This window comes from Tripterygium wilfordii, chromosome 6, assembly GCF_013401445.1.
Source record: "Tripterygium wilfordii isolate XIE 37 chromosome 6, ASM1340144v1, whole genome shotgun sequence".
NCBI classification, from domain to species: Eukaryota; Viridiplantae; Streptophyta; class Magnoliopsida; order Celastrales; family Celastraceae; genus Tripterygium; species Tripterygium wilfordii.
Window position 1 is genome coordinate 12,401,012 of NC_052237.1, and position 16,733 is coordinate 12,417,744.

The 16,733-nt window shown below is 37.6% G+C and overlaps 4 protein-coding genes across 4 annotated transcripts; all 4 read right to left on the bottom strand.

Annotated features, from left to right (window-relative positions):
* Positions 1-592: 592 nt before the first annotated feature.
* LOC120000331 (L-ascorbate oxidase homolog) lies at positions 593-5,314 on the bottom strand. The gene is made up of 7 exons (XM_038848363.1): positions 5,037-5,314; positions 4,780-4,889; positions 3,381-3,651; positions 2,185-2,630; positions 1,554-1,919; positions 1,393-1,471; positions 593-1,115 (listed from the first exon to the last, which is right to left on the bottom strand). The coding sequence occupies exons 1-7, from the start codon at positions 5,169-5,171 to the stop codon at positions 903-905; spliced, it is 1,620 nt and encodes a 539-aa protein (XP_038704291.1). The 5' UTR covers positions 5,172-5,314; the 3' UTR covers positions 593-902.
* Positions 5,315-8,651: 3,337 nt separating this feature from the next.
* LOC119999285 lies at positions 8,652-9,185 on the bottom strand. The gene has a single exon (XM_038846770.1). It carries the CDS (start codon positions 9,097-9,099, stop codon positions 8,773-8,775), a length of 327 nt encoding a protein of 108 aa, XP_038702698.1. The 5' UTR covers positions 9,100-9,185; the 3' UTR covers positions 8,652-8,772.
* Positions 9,186-10,645: 1,460 nt separating this feature from the next.
* On the bottom strand, positions 10,646-12,026 carry LOC119999284 (DNA-directed RNA polymerase III subunit RPC6-like). Its single transcript, XM_038846769.1, has 2 exons — positions 11,875-12,026; positions 10,646-11,467 (listed from the first exon to the last, which is right to left on the bottom strand). Exon 2 carries the CDS (start codon positions 11,463-11,465, stop codon positions 10,746-10,748), a length of 720 nt encoding a protein of 239 aa, XP_038702697.1. The 5' UTR covers positions 11,466-11,467; positions 11,875-12,026; the 3' UTR covers positions 10,646-10,745.
* A 2,197-nt stretch (positions 12,027-14,223) lies between these two features.
* On the bottom strand, positions 14,224-15,306 carry LOC120000788 (phosphoprotein ECPP44-like). The gene is made up of 2 exons (XM_038848919.1): positions 14,939-15,306; positions 14,224-14,843 (listed from the first exon to the last, which is right to left on the bottom strand). The coding sequence occupies exons 1-2, from the start codon at positions 15,203-15,205 to the stop codon at positions 14,439-14,441; spliced, it is 672 nt and encodes a 223-aa protein (XP_038704847.1). The 5' UTR covers positions 15,206-15,306; the 3' UTR covers positions 14,224-14,438.
* Positions 15,307-16,733: the final 1,427 nt, after the last annotated feature.

Sequence of the window (16,733 nt, forward strand, 5' to 3'; positions counted from 1 at the left end):
ATTGAAGTGAGTCGTTATGATTCCACTAGAAGACATATAATTTATAGACTCCAAAACAATATTAGAATTATTAGGCAGTTTTTATGACTTCAACATTCATTTTGTAGAGATCACTAGGGTTCAAATTGAAAGAAAATTCCAATAAGTATATTTGGAATTAAGTTTAGAGATGACAATGATGACATTAAGAGCCTCTGTTCATAAAATTTGTGAAAAATGTTGATTTTAGCAAGTCACGAATATGTAAATATCGCAAATTGAATTTCAGCTCCCAATGAATAGGATTTATCCCAAAAGGTTCAATAATTTGAAGAATCCGATATATTTCAAATGTTTCTTTGCTTATGTTGTCAAATACAAACTTAGAGACTCTACAATTCTTTAGATTTTATAGTTATAATCTAATATTTAGAAACACGATGGCATCATTCAATCTTTTACAATTTTTTCCTTTTTAAAATGTGCAACACTATTTCACATCATTAGATACTAATTTTAAACTCCGAATAATTGTAGAATTCTCAAATTTCTTATCATTTTATATATCGATACAAGGAGGAAAAATTAAAACTTAATCGTGCTTAATAGATTATTGAAAGAATAATCTAAATCTCATAGCATAGAATCAGCAAATGCTTAAGAATTAATGCATTGCAATACAAACATTTGATTGCATAGAACTCAAACATATATAAATTATCATTAACTAATAAAAGCACAGAGAATACAATACAATCTTCAGTAGAAAAAGAATGTGACCTCGAGCTGAGATCATGACGCTCCTAATAGTACATTGCTCCTCATCTCATACCATATTACCCTGACCGAGAACCCAAGAAGGAAGAAACAATACCACAACCAAAAACCATTTTTGCTCTTCATCCACCAAGCTTTTCATCAGCTTACAGAGGACGGGTTCGCCGGCCGCTAGCCCTACCACAGGTGAGTGCATTCTTTGGAATAGGGAACTCATCCCTAAGAGAAGTTGAAGATGTATAAACCCTTAAGTAAAATTGCTGTCCAAGGTACTGTCTTGCCCAGAACTCAGACCTTATGTTCCACATCCCTACATTGTCAAGTGCAATATATATAGCTGTCCATGACTTGGGATATACCTGCACTCATTAATCATCACATACATTTTGATCAGCATCATATTCCCTCTTTTACTTTCTTTTAATCGAACATCACAATAATTAGTAACATATATCAATACTAAAATCCCATATCGGTCTGGCATAACTCAACCGAGTGATTTATAAGCAAAGTTCAACTCCTCTCACATTATATACATGTGTTTTCATGGGTCTAAGTACCAATGATGATGGCCCATGAAGAACAAATTCGTATGGGCCTGTGACCTAAAACATGAATTATATAACGAGGTTTTACCTGAACAGTGCATCGTGAGATTGCATCGCGTAGATTATACTGACCCCTACTTGCTTTTGTCCACTGTCCTCCATCCATACTGCATCAGAAAATCATTAGATGTTAATTACTAACTAATATAATCTCAAGCAATATAAACATTTGAGCATATGCTGACTTACCCAACAACCCAGAAATAGTAGCCTGATACGTGCCAAGACTGGACGATATCCTCTTCATTTTCAAACACAATTTCTACGAAAGTTCGATAATCAGCACCCATGACTGAGGTGTCAAGGTATATACCACCTCCAGTAGGGGCATAGGAAATACTTCCAACGCGAAAAACTCCATCAATCTTGAAGTAGTCAGCAAGCTTAAGGGGAGTGTCGGCTGGGACAAAAGACACACTGTTCACTGCATATCTCTGCTTGCCATTCACTTGACCAGCTGAATTTGCAAGCCTGATGGTTCTGGTTGTGTTGATCATACCGTAGTGATATGAGCCCTGTGGATTTGGCCTTGGTCCACTTGCCGTCAGATTAGTCCTGAAAACGGATGCAAAACAAGGTAAGGTTACATACGAAAATGAGATCCTAGCAGTTAGTATCGTAATTTTTCCCCGCTGTTGAGTTTGACACACATAATTTAAGGGAATTCATAGGTTTCATATGAAGTCTTGTGCATACAAATCAGCCACTGACATTACTAGGATATCAATTGTTGACATCTCTATGATTACATATAACAAGCCTGGTGGGCTTTATGTTGGACCTTGTGCAAGGTTGTTGTGGGGCCTAAATGGGACCATACCTGATGGAGCGGGCTTGATTGAGAGACCAGTCAATTTGGATGGTGGGTCCACCTGGGATTGGGCCAGAGACTGGGCCAGCAGAGTTGCTATAGTGAAGAATACCAGTAGTAGTGTTAACTGGATTGGTGAACCTTGTTGAAACCACAATGTAGTAATCCTGTCCGGGCTGATCAGCAGTGATCAGAACAGAATAAGACTGGCCCACATGAACATCAAGTGAGGAGTAGGTGGTCTGCAGGGTGTGGGTCCCCTCCACTTCGACCAACTTCATCTTGTGCCCTTGGATTCTGAAGTTGAGAGAGTTTTGCAATCCAACGTTCGATATTCTAAGCCTGTATGTCTTCCCTTGTTCAACGGTAAGAGCATAGCCACGGCCACGACCGTTGATGAGGAGTCCATCAGGTGGAGGTAGCTTATGTCCACCATCCAAACGAGCCCTCAATTCCTACACAATCAACAAAGTCAAAAATGTCAACTTGTTTATCATAATCACGCGTTCATCGTTTGCCTTCTACGTTTACTAACAAATGATGGGCCATGCTCATACTGACTTGGGATTGGAGAAGCCATACACCATTATCAAGAATAAAATCATACAAATTTGTACTTCAAACATCTCATATAAACCTAAATTCGAGCCGTATAATTTACAAAAAAAAAAATTTTCCATCTAACGACAAAGTAAATTGATGCAAAACTCAACGCATGGCCACAAATATAACTTTTCCCAATGAGAATCAGACACAGGGTCCCACAAATCTATACAATTTGATCCTAAACAGATTCGCCAATTAAGTTATCATTCAAGTGGTTTTATACAACTCATGTTGATAATAGAACAACACAATACTTCCATGTGAACTCAATTAACTTATTCATGAAGAAAACTAAATCGCTTTTAATTAAAAATGGAATTGCGTTTATTATTTAAAATTCTTTAGAGCGACCTAGAACTTCCCAAAAAGTCAAAAAAAGACCAAAAAAAAGCTAAAAAAGAAGAGGCAAGAGGCCCCAGTCCCACACAGAAGAAGTGAGCTTTACACTGTAAATCACCGACACTATAAGAGCAATAAACGAGTCAGCAATAAACACTAGATTGTTGGACCGACATTTCGAGATGCATTTTTTTAATTTATTTAAAAAATAATAGATTTTATTGTTAGGGTACGAAGAAGGTCAGTAATAGATTGGTTACCGTGTGATTAGACTTGTACCAATCTCCGATAAGAATAGTGTAGTCGCCGGCAGGGTCAGGGAATGGAACGGGGATCCGAGGGCGGCTGAGGATCCGAATACCTCCAAAACCACCAGCGGCCTTGTGGAATTTAAGTGAAGGGAAGTAGTAGAAGCTCCCGATTTGGTCCTTCACTTGTAGAATATAAGTGAAGTTCCTCCCTGGAGGGATTGGACATGTTGTTCCATATACACCATCCTCAAATGAATTTCTCCTCTGCTGAATCCCATTCCTACATTATATGTTCAAGATTAATCACTTTTAACCAAAAAACATTGAAATAATAGAAAGGGAAAACAGCTTAAATAGAAATGCATTGCAGATTAGGGTAGTAGTTCAACAACTGTCCAACATTAGGTTTAGTCAAAAGGCAATTGAAGCACCTATTAAGGCCATTAATTGCTCAATTTAGCCAGAAAAAGTCTAAAAAATGCTTATATTGACAGTCATCTAACTAATGTCATCCATAAATGAACTTGTTGGACTCAGGAAGACTTGCCAATTATGCAAGAACATATAGAGATAGTTATAATGTCTCAAATTTTAACCAATTAGCCCGATTTTAGAATATTGGATTGTCAAAGAATTTCCCACACATCATACACATCATATTGGTGTAACGTAATCAAATGTCATATAAACAAATGTCTAGTTCGTCTTATATAACCAACGTATTTTTTGGGTCTGAAAACCTAGAACGAGCAATCATATGTTGTCGTTTACTGTGTTAAGTCACAAGATTTGGACCAATAAAGGTGTAATATCCGGATGTTGATCGTCGATCATATTTAGGAGAGTAGGTCTCCTTTTATATAAACTATTACAGCCATCACCATACCTTACAACTTTTTGCCATACACATTTATTCTTCGTACCTAACTTGTCATGCATTTTTTATATATATTATAACATTTACCTTCACGTGTAGATTGGACAGTCCGACGACAAACCACTTGAACAACAAACAATAAGAACAAGGTTGTGCATGCCTTTAGTCTAAAGTGGATTTGTATGGAAGTGCATCGAATTTGATTAGTTTTTATTTACTTAGAAAAAAATACAATTTTCGATGTGAAATTCTTTACGAATAACACTAAAACCAAATAAAAAGCAGCTTATCAACATTCACATTTTATAATTCGAGCCCCGGTAAAAGATCGATTAAGAAAAAAGGGGTAGATCCCGTGACTGAGCTTGAAAGAAAACTACGAAACTGTCCCCTTTTAGAGAAACGAATGTGATGATGAACGAGGGTAGATTAGTCTTTCCAGCTAATGAGGACAGGCCGCGTAAATCAATACACAATTTTCTGTGTTGCTTGACAGATCCGAAAGGCAAGTTGTTTCACGAGAGAACTTACCAGGAAAGCAGGAAAGGCTCGTCCAAGCTGTTGAACACATTGATGATGAGATTGTCATTTGTCACAGAATGAATGTCGGGTCCTGGAAATTGTCCATTGATGAGTATACCCTGTACAGATTCACCGTTAATTACTCCATATCAGATCAGAAAAGAAAAGAAAAGAAAAAACAGAACAAATTAAGCCAAACCCAGATCGATAAATGAAGTTGCAAGGAAACTCAAATCTCAGATTCGGACTATGAAAATTAACCATACCCTCTGTCGAACCCCAAGCGGCCATATGTCTCCATAAGTGACATTCCAGTTGAAGAACCTGTACGGATCTTCAGCTCCAGCAATGGCGAAAACAGAGACAGTTACACATAACAGGCTCCAATAACTCAGCCGCATTTTTGAAGGAGAAGCAAAGAGAGAGACCCAAGGCCTCTCTTGGACAATTAGTCTTGGATTTGATGGTCAATTGAGGAAGGAGTGAGTAGCCAGAGAGACTTGAAAAAGAAGATGGAGAGGCGGCTGGCAAGTGAAAATGATGACGAATGTCACGGTATTTAAGTGCGGTACAGAGATGATGATGAATATTAGCGGTAAAGAAATAGAGGGAAAAGAGAAAACAATGGAAAGTGAAGTGTCGGTGGCGGGCCCCATCGTGTATGTTCGAACCGTGTATTTGTATATGTATTTGTGTATGTATATAAGAGTATATGTGTAAAGGTATATTGAGAAGCACTGCTATTTGCCCAACTCACTCCTGTCATCATGTGAAAAACTAAAATGTGCGTAGACTTGACACCTGAATTTAGTCTCATATCATATCGAATGTTAAGAGATAAGCTTGTGGTCACACGCAAAGTTTTGACTTAACTTATCATGTTATCAAGTAGAAAACTTTTATGTTTGCAAGTCTAACATTTGAATTTAGATTCATATTAAATATCCAAATGATAAATTTGTGTGGCGTTGATCCGTTAAAAAAAGTGTTAAGTACATGATTATATGTTTATGCATGTTTGATTGTCTCCCACATGGGTGATATATGTGGCTGTGATTTTGATTTGTAGAGTGAAATGCAGCTGGCATGTGATGGGGAATTTTTGAAAAACAATGGGAGACCCACGCAAGTCGTACTTGGTTTACTTTTTTCTTGGCCTCCCCCATTTCATTAACTTTGTGTGAACGTTTTTTGAACTTCCCAAGCGGCGCAATTTGCTCTGAAAATAAACTCATTTGTTTGGAAGATTTTAAATTAGTACTTTATAGTTTCTACAATTAAGTAAACTGAGTATGAACTACCTAACCATACCCTAATCAGGTTATTCCGCTGAGGCGAATTATACCATAAATTCCATACCCATTAACGTTCGCTAATTTAGGAATGAGCGAAAATCGACGAAAGCATTAAGCAAGCTAGGAATGAACCACCTAAGCAATACCATAATAACCCATAAGGCTGCATTGTGGCGTCAAACCTTTTTGCTTATTTAGTGAGGTTTCGGGCCTCAGAATATTTTGCTTTGCGTGTAAGATATACTCATGTGTGGAGTGTAATAATTTTCTAATAACTTTCCAATGTAGTTTTACTACAATTCGAGCCTTGCAAAGAGTCAGCTTCATTCGACAACGATGTAGCAGTGCTTGCTATGAGAAAAAGAAAGAAAATCTTGGTGCAGAGAGCATGGCACATGCCGTTTCAGTGGCCACTTGTGTGTGATTAATTTTCCTTCTTGAATATACGGAATACAATCACATGATACTGGAGGCCATACACCGATAACGCGGCGAATCCTGCACTCACCCACTCCAATCATTTAAAAAACACAAACGCGGGTTTATAGTTGGATTTCAAAAATGGGGCCAAAGAAGTCAAACATATCTACAGATGCATCGTATGTATGTCTTTAATTTAGTGGGGACACCATGAACCGCAATCAGAGGGCATCTAAAATCTTTGAGTACACTCAAACAATCATCATCATCCAAGCTAAGCCTTGTCTCAAAATTTTAAGGTCCGCTATACTGAGTATATGAAGGAAAAAAATCAACCAAATTCCAATACGTGTATTCATTTGCACAATTCATTCCTATCAATCATAATTTCATCAACGGCTATTTAATCTATATATCATTCTTACTACTTCAAGCCATATCTTTTTAATACTTCTTATTCGCTTCCTACTCTATGGAATATACAAATTCTATCAATTCTCTTCACCGCCACACTGCTATCTCTACATTATCATCTTAACCAATACATAAGCAAATGTTCACAAAGCTTTAGCGTATAAGATAAGCAGATAAGGTATTAGCATACATGCGAAGATTGGGGGCATGAATTGTTAGACTAAGACTAAATTTCTGACCTCAAATCCTCAAATTTTGTTAATGATTTGGTTTTTATTTTTATAGCGGTTTTTGATTTGGTTTAGTTCCTTCAGATCCAACACAAGAGAGACTGCTGTAGAAGTTAAAGGAAATAGCAAGTCGTGGATTGTACTTTCATACAATTCCCAAATCACAAAATACTCAATGTTGTGGCTGGTAACACCAATATCAACAAGCGATGGAGGGAGGGAAAATCTAGACTATTGTGTTTTAAACCTTCATGCATAGCATGGCAAGCTACTGCAGGCATTTGGAAGAGTAAGTGTGTAAGTATGATCCAGCGAGATTCATTTGACAACTGGAAATATTTACTACATCAAATCAGCACCAATTCAGAGTCCCATCACAGTTTCAATCCACAACTCCTATCCAACCTTCTATTTAAAACTCCTATCCAACTTAATAAATGTCTTTTGCAGACATGATGATATCAACTCACTCGCCCTCCCTCAAACAAAAACATTCCAAAAAGAAGAAGAAAATATGAAAAAGAAAATAGTAACTCCCCATAATCTTGGCTAACGATCTCACAAGAGACTTTGAATTGCTTAATGGAATGACCTTTCAAGGAGCAATATATCAAGGAAAAGGGTGAGATCTTCCTCATTGGTGATTAGAAACCATGGTTCCAGTCTCCATAGCAAAGACACTAAGATTTAAGTGATACTTCATACTTGGGGTAAGAGGCTGCTTCCAGTGACAAGGGTTTTTAAGTTTTAACTGCGCATTAGCACAATACCAGAAATGGCGGCCATGCTAAAGTGTTTACCTATTTTAAGGCGTGAAAAGAGCACAAGATTACACAGTCTAACAATCTGGGAAATCAAGCTATCTTTAAAGAGGATTTGCACGGTCAACGGGGACTGGAGGTTCAAAGCCGATGGAAGGTTAGCTTAAAAGGGCAAAAACTTGATCTAAGCGACTACATAAATGAGTAGTGTCAGTAATGTTAGTAACTTTGTTTAAGAAGAATTATGCGACTGACATTTTGTATATTATCATCCAACACATCAAACAATAGCCTGACCAAACAGTTCGATTCTCATCAACAAATTCCGGTGAAAGACAACATTATGTTCTTCGATTACTTCTCACGGAACCATAGATGCCATCAATTCACTAACACTACCAGAGCAGTTGCTATCCAACTTGTATCCATATCAAAATACACATAACTGAAGCCAATACTACAGAATATCTCAAAGCATAATCAAATGGATACACTTCACTACAATCACTATGGCAAAGACAAGCAGATTTAACAAAACCCTAGGTCCAACATCTCAAACCAATAAGAGAACAGAGGAGACTTGCTCAAAACTCAATTCATCTATATCCAACATCCACCACAGTATGCTCTTGACTGAAGATACAAAAATCCCATGGACATAAATGCATTATCAGAAGTACTGATGAAGGATGAAGATAGTCGCTAAATAATTGTAACTAGACGCAATCAAAAATAATCCATAGAGCATTTCAGAGAGTAGTCACACATTCTACACATTTTATTAACCCTAAAGTTTGTGCATCTCAAAATAATACAAAAATGAGAAAACACAGAAAGAGGAGTTCACTCACTGTGAAAATCGAGGGATGCATCCATTCCTCTTCAATCATCTTTGCCGAAGAGTAGTCGGAGTCGAGAAGCGAAGAGACCTGTGGGCTCGATGGAGGCCTCGTGGAGGAGGCTTTGCTTGATGTGTCGCATGCGGTCGGTTAGAGATTCCCGTTCTTTCTTCAAAGCTGCGGTGTCCTCCTCAAGGTCATGGATGCGGTACTTTTGACCCAACGATCTGACGCTTAAAAGCAAAATTCCAGTCACTGCGAAGAACTGAATGAAGTTGTGTTTGTACTTGATTGCGTTCGCTACAAATCCCGCATAAGCTTTAGCGTTGTGGTTGGCTGTTGCAGAGCTCGACGGTCCTGAGGAAGCCATGAGAGAGACCAATTAAGTGCTTCAATTGAGAAGAGAGCGAGTCTCCAACACTATATCCGCACTCGGCAGTGATTTGGTAACCATCTCAGTTGCTGCGGAAAGTAGACGATCTGCGTCTGGGCTTCGTGGGTTCTAAATTTATGGGCCTCTAGTTCATAAAACACACCGGACATACAGATCTGGGCCAGTCTACTCTTTATTGGACTCTGCTGGCCCGTTGCCCTCTCTGCCCAAGACAGAGGAAAGATGGAAATAAAGAAAATAGCAAACGACCTCGTTTGGCGTAAGAAAATAAAACGGAAGACAAATCGAAGCAAAGGAAAACTGGAATGGGAGCTAGAGTGTTCTCCCCATGTTTTGGCAACCAATGAGCCGTTGCCCTATCGGCCCAAGGAAGAGGAAAGAAGGAAATAAAGAAAACCCCAAACGACGTCGTTTGGGGTTAGAAACTGAAAAGGCAGACGAATTGATGCAAAGGAAACCTGGAATGGGAGATAGAGAGTTCTCCCCATGTTTTTGGGAACCTATGAGCTCTCATTCAACAATGAGAGAGGAATGATGGTGGGGAAACATCAAAATGATCTATTGTCTCAGTTAGCACCAAGACACAAAAATCAAGCCTTACATCATAAGGTGTTTTTCCAGGTTAAAGAGTATAGAAGAAGGAATTCACCTGTCAATCAATGATGCTCAATAAAATAAAAAAATATATAAAAAAAACATGGATCTCAATCTAATACAACAACCATCTTTAACACCCCTTGGTAAGTTTGAGAATTTGTTGACTGGCTCCCACAGTGCATCTGTCCAGGAACAAGACAAATCATAGGCAACTTAGCTTTAACACAAAAGTTCTCTGTTGGGTTTACTTCTATCAAGTTCTATGAGATTCAGCCACTAAATTCTACTGTGTACTATATAGCAGCATGTTGAACATTATTTTGAAAGAAGAAGACCAAACAACATTATCTTTTTCCTACAATTCACACCTCATTTGGTGTTCCAATACTGTCATTGCAACAATAAATAGATTAAACATATGATACTTCTTCATTGCTTTGAGAGAGAACTGAACGCTGAAGTTTCTATCACTGGGCTCATCCAGAATAGTAAAGAAAAATAGTATTTCCGCAGTAGCTGTACCGAAGTACTACATTCATAAGAATCATAACAGAGCATTCCAGTGAAAATCACTATTTTGACAACCCTCATAGGTTATCAGCTCACTCCATCTATGACCCTAACCTTTCAATCAACTGGCTATCAACTAGAAACATGATAATAAAATTTAACTGTGGGATACTTCACGAAGTGCGGAAGTAAGGATCGATTGGTTAGTTCACGGATATCTTAATAATTCTATAAGACTTCTAATAAGAAAATGAACTAATTAAACTAACTCTCCGAAGTCCTAATTGCTAAAAGCAAACTAGGAAACTTGTCCTATGTCAATACTCAGTATCACCAATGGGTTGGAAAGAATTTTACCATAAAGACAAAGAGATGAACTTTTAGAAACATGGGCATGAAACAAGAAAAAGCATTGCCAAGTTGTAAACAAAATCACAAATCCAAACTATGTTGATAAACCAAAGTTTTAGCATTGGAGGGAAACAATATCTAAAACTTCAGAAGCAACAATCAAACTAAAATTCCAACCATTCTTTGTAGTAAACACAGGTTTCTGGTGAAATTACGCCACCAGGAGTACAAAGACTTATCTGAGTACAAACTCCGCAAGGAATGGAAGCAAAAGCCCCGATTTTCGGTTCCGCAGCAGCACGTCGTTTGCTTGTCAGCTTATAACAAACTTTGCCAACTGGAATACTAGAACAATCTCCCGACCCATTACTCCTTACTTCCATGATTTCATTGTCCAAAACCAGTGCCCTCAAAATCTCTTCAATTTGCTGGCTAGTTAACTCAACTTCAAGGGCTCCAGAACCTCTGAGCCTGTTAGTAACTCCCTCAATGGTGGCCACCTTCAGCTGTCGTATGAAACTTATGCAAAGCTCTTTCAAGCACTTAATGAAATCTACATCTAGGCTCCCCCCAGCATACCAATCCCCTCCAGTGATTTCCTTTGAAGGTTCGAATTGGGAAGCCATGTAATGTTTTCGCCCACTGTTTTTGACAGTCTTCACCTCTTTTATCAAATTCTTTGCCTGAATCGACTTGAGGGCCTTAGTCACAGCAGTGTCTGGGATATGTGCTTCACGTTTCAAGTCTCTTAACCAGATTCCCATATCTTCTTTGCTTTCAATTACTTTTAGAACAATTAGCTCATGTTCTGTCAAAGCATTAGCTGGAGAACTAGAAACTGGTCTTCTACGTTTAATGGGCAAAGGCCCCTGTGATCCAACCATTCCTACATACAATGAAAATAAGGATCTTTTTATCAACTATAAAAATGTAAATTTTTAATTTGCACCAGTTGCAATGTTTGATTCCCCTTCCCCAGAAATTCTCTATTGCTTGGTGTTCGAACCCAATAATGGATTAACAACAAAAAATTGAATGACACCAAGAAACAAAAGAGAAAATTTGAAACAAAAGAAGGAAAAACTACTAGTAAAAGATTATCAAAAAACATGTATCCAATCATCATAAAAACAAACTGCATCCGAGCCAATTTCAAATCAATACAACAAATTCAAATAAGAAATTTGGAATTGAAACGATGAGAAGAATCAATCTCCAGCCATATTCACCATCAACAAAATAGAACACAACAAATATGAGAAAAAAAAAAATTCGTCGGAATGTTAAACTCACTGGAAGAATAGGCGGAGGATTCCCAATCTCTTGTTCCCGGACCCTACTGATGAATGAGTTCTGGTATCGTTAAAATGAGAACGCTTTTAACACGTTAAGGCCTAAGGGATAAGAGCTTTACTGGATTTGGGCTATGTAGCTAGGGTTCATTGTCGGCCTATCAATTCAAGCAGCGAATATTAGTCCAGATTCCAGAGTCTCCAGACCAACCAAAGAGCAGTTCAGCCCACCTATTACCCAAACGGCCTAGAGAAGCCCACGTAAAATATAAATAAAAATTAATAAAATGGATTGATGATAAATTTTGAAAAAGAAAAATCTCCAATTTTGACGTGGACGTTCTCATTTAGAGTGTGTTTGGATTGAGGGATTTGGGGGGAAGGAAAGGGAAGGGAAGAGAATGGAAGGGAAAATACATTTACCTCTCTCATGTTTGGATAGATAAAAAAAAATGAAATGAAAGAAAATTAGTTTAATTTACTAGTGTTATGTTCAAGGGTAAAATAGGTTTTAAACTTCTGAGTAACTTAATTAATAATCTCTTCCCTCCAAATGACTCCATTTTGGGAGGAAAGAATTTTCATAAAAATTTAATGAAATCTTCCTCCCAAATCTCTCCCCTCAATTTTTTATAAATTATCCAAATAAGAGAATTGGAAGGAAACTCTCTTTCCCTTCCCTTCCCTCCTCTCCCCTCTAAATCCCTCAATCCAAACACACTCTTAATCCCGATACTAAGCTTTCAAAACTCCGAGCAAACAAGGCCCAGTCTTATTAATCCCTAAAAATCCCAAATCGGTTGGGCCGTAAAATGTGCCCCGAATTAGTTTGATTGGTTTTCCTTCTGTAATTTGTTTTATGAAATCCCAAAAAAGCCCAACAAGGATGGGCCGTAATATGCGTCCAAATTAGTTTTAACAGAATTTGGGCCTTTGTAATTTGTTTTAGAATTAAAAACTCATGAACTAAGATCCAATGGCTAAGATTGATGCAACTCATCTAAATTTCAACTCAATAAACAAACGACCGTCACTTCAGTTCAGAGACGGGATAATTATAAATTAATCAGATCTCACTAGAGTACAAAATAACGTCATTTCCCAGTCTCTAGTTGCATAATTAATTGCATCTAAATGCTTTCTTATCAAACAAATATCTTCGCAAAGATGAGATGTGATGTGAGTGTGGCTTTGACCTAAACCCTCTCTCTCTTTCCTGTCTCCGTTTCAGTGGATATATCAATATCAATTAGTAAAAGCTACTCCAGAAACCACACTTTACCCTTTAATATTCATTACCTGCCAAACATGACCTTGCAATATTCTTTCTTTTTTAAGACACCATCATGACATCTTTCCACATCAAGTCTCGGTCAGGTCTCAACTCACCATGAACATGAAATCTACATGTGACTTGAGATTTATCAACTAAATAGATAAATAATCGATTAGTTGAGCAACCAAGCGTAGGGGTTTTCACAATCAATCTGTAATCGAAAATCGATCCGTAATTATGGTTATTTGATTTTCGGATATGATTTTTTGATTATGATTTCAAATATGATTATGATTTTAGTAATTTTTTGGATATTTTTGTGGTTATGATTTTTTAGGTTACGGTTATGTTATAACCTAAAAAACCAAATAATATTAATATATTATATATATATATCATATATCATATATGATATTCATATATATATATATATGATATATATTATATGAATATATATATTATATATTATATTAGATTATATATATATATATATATAAGTTACATATTGTAATATGAGACTATGAGATAGTATTTGTAAAACTCTAATTATATCTTCATAACAAATTACAAATATATATTAAGATTGATTAGTTGAAATAAATAGTGGTTTTATCATTTTAAAATTCATATAAAATTAAGATTGATTATTGCTAAAACGAAAGTGATGAGACATCTTCATATATGTTTTCTTTTCTTTTTTTATTGATCATATTATTTCTCTCGGTCTTGTAAATTTTTTTTTCTTTAATTGTGATGAGATAATATAGTTATTATCATTATCATTAATTTTTATTAAACTTTGTTAGATAAAATTTGAGTGAATCATGAGTTATTTTCTCACTCTATTTGAGATTTATTTATACTTTTTTCATTTATTCAAAAAACAAAAACCGATTCGATCCATGATTATTTGGATTTATTTATCCTAACAAATATGATTCGATTATGGATTCTAAAATATTATAACCGAATCGATTTAAACATTTCTATGGTTAAAAATCGAATCGAAAATCGAATGGACATCAAGCGAGTTCCACTTTATCCAAAAAAAATTTTAAAAATAGACACGAACAAAATCGATTAAATGTGGAAGTTCACACAACTGTAGATCACTCGCATTAAATGTAGATATCCACAATATACAAGCACTATTATTTTTGTGCATAAAAAGCAAGACAATTAACAAAGAAAAAAAAACTTCAAAATAATACAATATACCCAAAAAAGGAAGAACGAAAATAGCCAGACAAAGCAGACAAGGACGATCATGATCACAGACGTTGTATTAATTATTTAATGGGAGCCACTTTCTCTTTTTCCTTCTCTTCCTCGGTCTTGGCATGATACCCAGGAATCTTCTCCTTGATCTTGTCAAGGAACCCCTTCTTCTCCTTGGCATCTCCTTCATGAGCAGCCGCCTCAGTCGCTGCTGCGGCAGACTCTGTTGGTGGAGGAGTAGGGGAAGGAAAAGGAGGTGGTACCTCTTCAGTCTTCTTGCTCTGACCTGGTAGCTTCTCTTTGATTTTTTCAAGGAATCCCTTCTTCTCTTCAGGAACTGACTCGTCCACTATCTCTACAGGGACGGTTACATCTTCTTCATGCTTCTTCTTCTCCTCCTCCTCCTTTTTCTTCTTCTTCTTCTCCTCCTCCTTTTTCTTCTTTTTCTCCTCTCCTTCACCTTCTTCATCACTTGACTGCGTCATTACATCGAACAGGTGGTAAGCAATAATAAAAAGACAAATCGTTTCAATAAAATGAAGTTTCACAACGTTAATCATAAAGAACTTACAGAGCTAGAGCTACTGCTAGTACGGTGTAGCTTCTCAAGGATACCACCGTGCTTCTCCTCCTTCTCTTCCTCCTCTTTGCTCTCCCCTGATTCAGAAACTTTGACCTTCTCACTAAACTCAGAAGCGATCACCTCCTCTTGTGGCTTCTCTTCCTCTTTCTTCCCCAGGAAATCAAAAAGTCCTCGATCCTTAGCCTCAACGCCCTCATCACCAACAACGGGGTTAGTGGTGGTCGTCTCGATCTTCTGCTGGTTTTCTTCAGCCATTTTGATAATCTAAACACAGATAATTCGAAGATTTGCAATGCTTTGCAGTGAACACTAAAAAGTGAAATGGGTTTGTTGATTTAGTAATTTTGAGACTGGTTAGCCATGGCTTTTATAGCATCAAACACGACACGGATCCGACACGATTAAGGAAAAAATTAAAGCCTATGGGGTATCCAATCGACCACTCACTATAAGTGACGTGCTCATTGGACCACTTCTCACATTCTTGAGCATATGAAAACCGACATACTCGCCTGGTACTCCGTTAAGATTGTGCCACGTATTATTTGGAGTGTATACGTGTAACGCACGCAAATTTGGCAGGAAACCTGACAGTCAAAAGGTTTAAGAAGAACCAAAAAGGTTGACCTGAATGGTAACGAACCTGATCGCTTAAACAAGATTTTGGTTCGAATTCTTGTAAATGTACAAAATCTTCCTGGAAGAGATCCCGCCCCCATCGTATCTTAGAAGATTAGTCCTCAACTTGCCTAAGATACTTGGGAAATAAAAAAAAACAGATAAAGAAGAAAATAGAAAAGCTGAGCGAGACACGCTGTCTACGATACCAGTAAAATAGAGGCACGTGGACGAACGTCGTAAAGGGATGTCCTGCCTGGGACCCGGCAAGTGTCGGCCGGCGCTGGATAAATACGGAATGTCGGTGTTAAGGGACCCACTATGGATTGAATGAGGATACGTGGCCCGCCTTGTGAAGTGCGACTGTAAGGTACGTCTGTTAGGTATATTATTATAATAACTATAACGACGACGTTTCGATGTCTGATCACTTTTCATGGATACGTTACTTGGAAGGAGTTCACAAAGTCGTGAACAGATGTTAGATTAGTGTGTGGCGGATTACTTTGAAAGGATATATTTTGATAATCCACATATGGTGGCTCAGCTCTTGTGCTTGGTATTTCACGTGTGAGTGCACGTGATGAGTACGACTCGCCTACCAATGATTCTTGGGCTGCCATGCAATGTCCGTTATGAAACTAGAGCTGATGGATATCTTGGAAGATTATGTGCCATTTAGTTCGGGCCTGGCTTCTAATTGTGTATGATGGATATCTTGAAGTTTTTATGGGCCATTTGGGTCAGGCCTGTCTTCTAATCTTTAACTGATGGATAGCTTTGCAGTCCCAGCGCAGGCCCAGCCCATTGTAGATCATGATTGTGCCTTGTCTCCTGCTCCAGAGTTACTCCATAGTCCATGACTCCATGGAACTCCTCATCAAACTACGCCGCGTCTCCGCCACCGGAGCGACGGGTTCGAAACTTTCTTTCCACTTCCCGACCAGGCTGTCCGAGTCTTCAGTTCCATGCTTAGATGGACTCCCAAGTGGTTGCCCTTATCGAAGTTCTATCTCTGTTTATGACACAATGTGTCTGTGTATCCCAGGTCGATCAAATCAGCATGTGCGAGTTAATAAGGAGAAAGCCCAGCCCAAATCTCAATCAAATTCAAGTCCATTAGTATGAGGCCCATTCAAGTCTATAATTAGTTTTATACTTTCAT

Excerpts from the sequence above, each read along its gene's own strand:
- LOC120000331 (XM_038848363.1), bottom strand. The coding sequence starts at position 5,171 with ATGCGGCTGAGTTATTGGAGCCTGTTATGTGTAACTGTCTCTGTTTTC. Across the intron at positions 3,652-4,779 it reads GAGCCTTTCCTGCTTTCCTG|GAATGGGATTCAGCAGAGGA; the intron begins GTAAGTTCTCTC and ends CATATAATGTAG. Across the intron at positions 2,631-3,380 it reads GGTACAAGTCTAATCACACG|GAATTGAGGGCTCGTTTGGA; the intron begins GTAACCAATCTA and ends TTGATTGTGTAG.
- LOC119999285 (XM_038846770.1), bottom strand. The coding sequence starts at position 9,099 with ATGGCTTCCTCAGGACCGTCGAGCTCTGCAACAGCCAACCACAACGCT.
- LOC119999284 (XM_038846769.1), bottom strand. The coding sequence starts at position 11,465 with ATGGTTGGATCACAGGGGCCTTTGCCCATTAAACGTAGAAGACCAGTT.
- LOC120000788 (XM_038848919.1), bottom strand. The coding sequence starts at position 15,205 with ATGGCTGAAGAAAACCAGCAGAAGATCGAGACGACCACCACTAACCCC. Across the intron at positions 14,844-14,938 it reads CTAGCAGTAGCTCTAGCTCT|TCAAGTGATGAAGAAGGTGA; the intron begins GTAAGTTCTTTA and ends GTAATGACGCAG.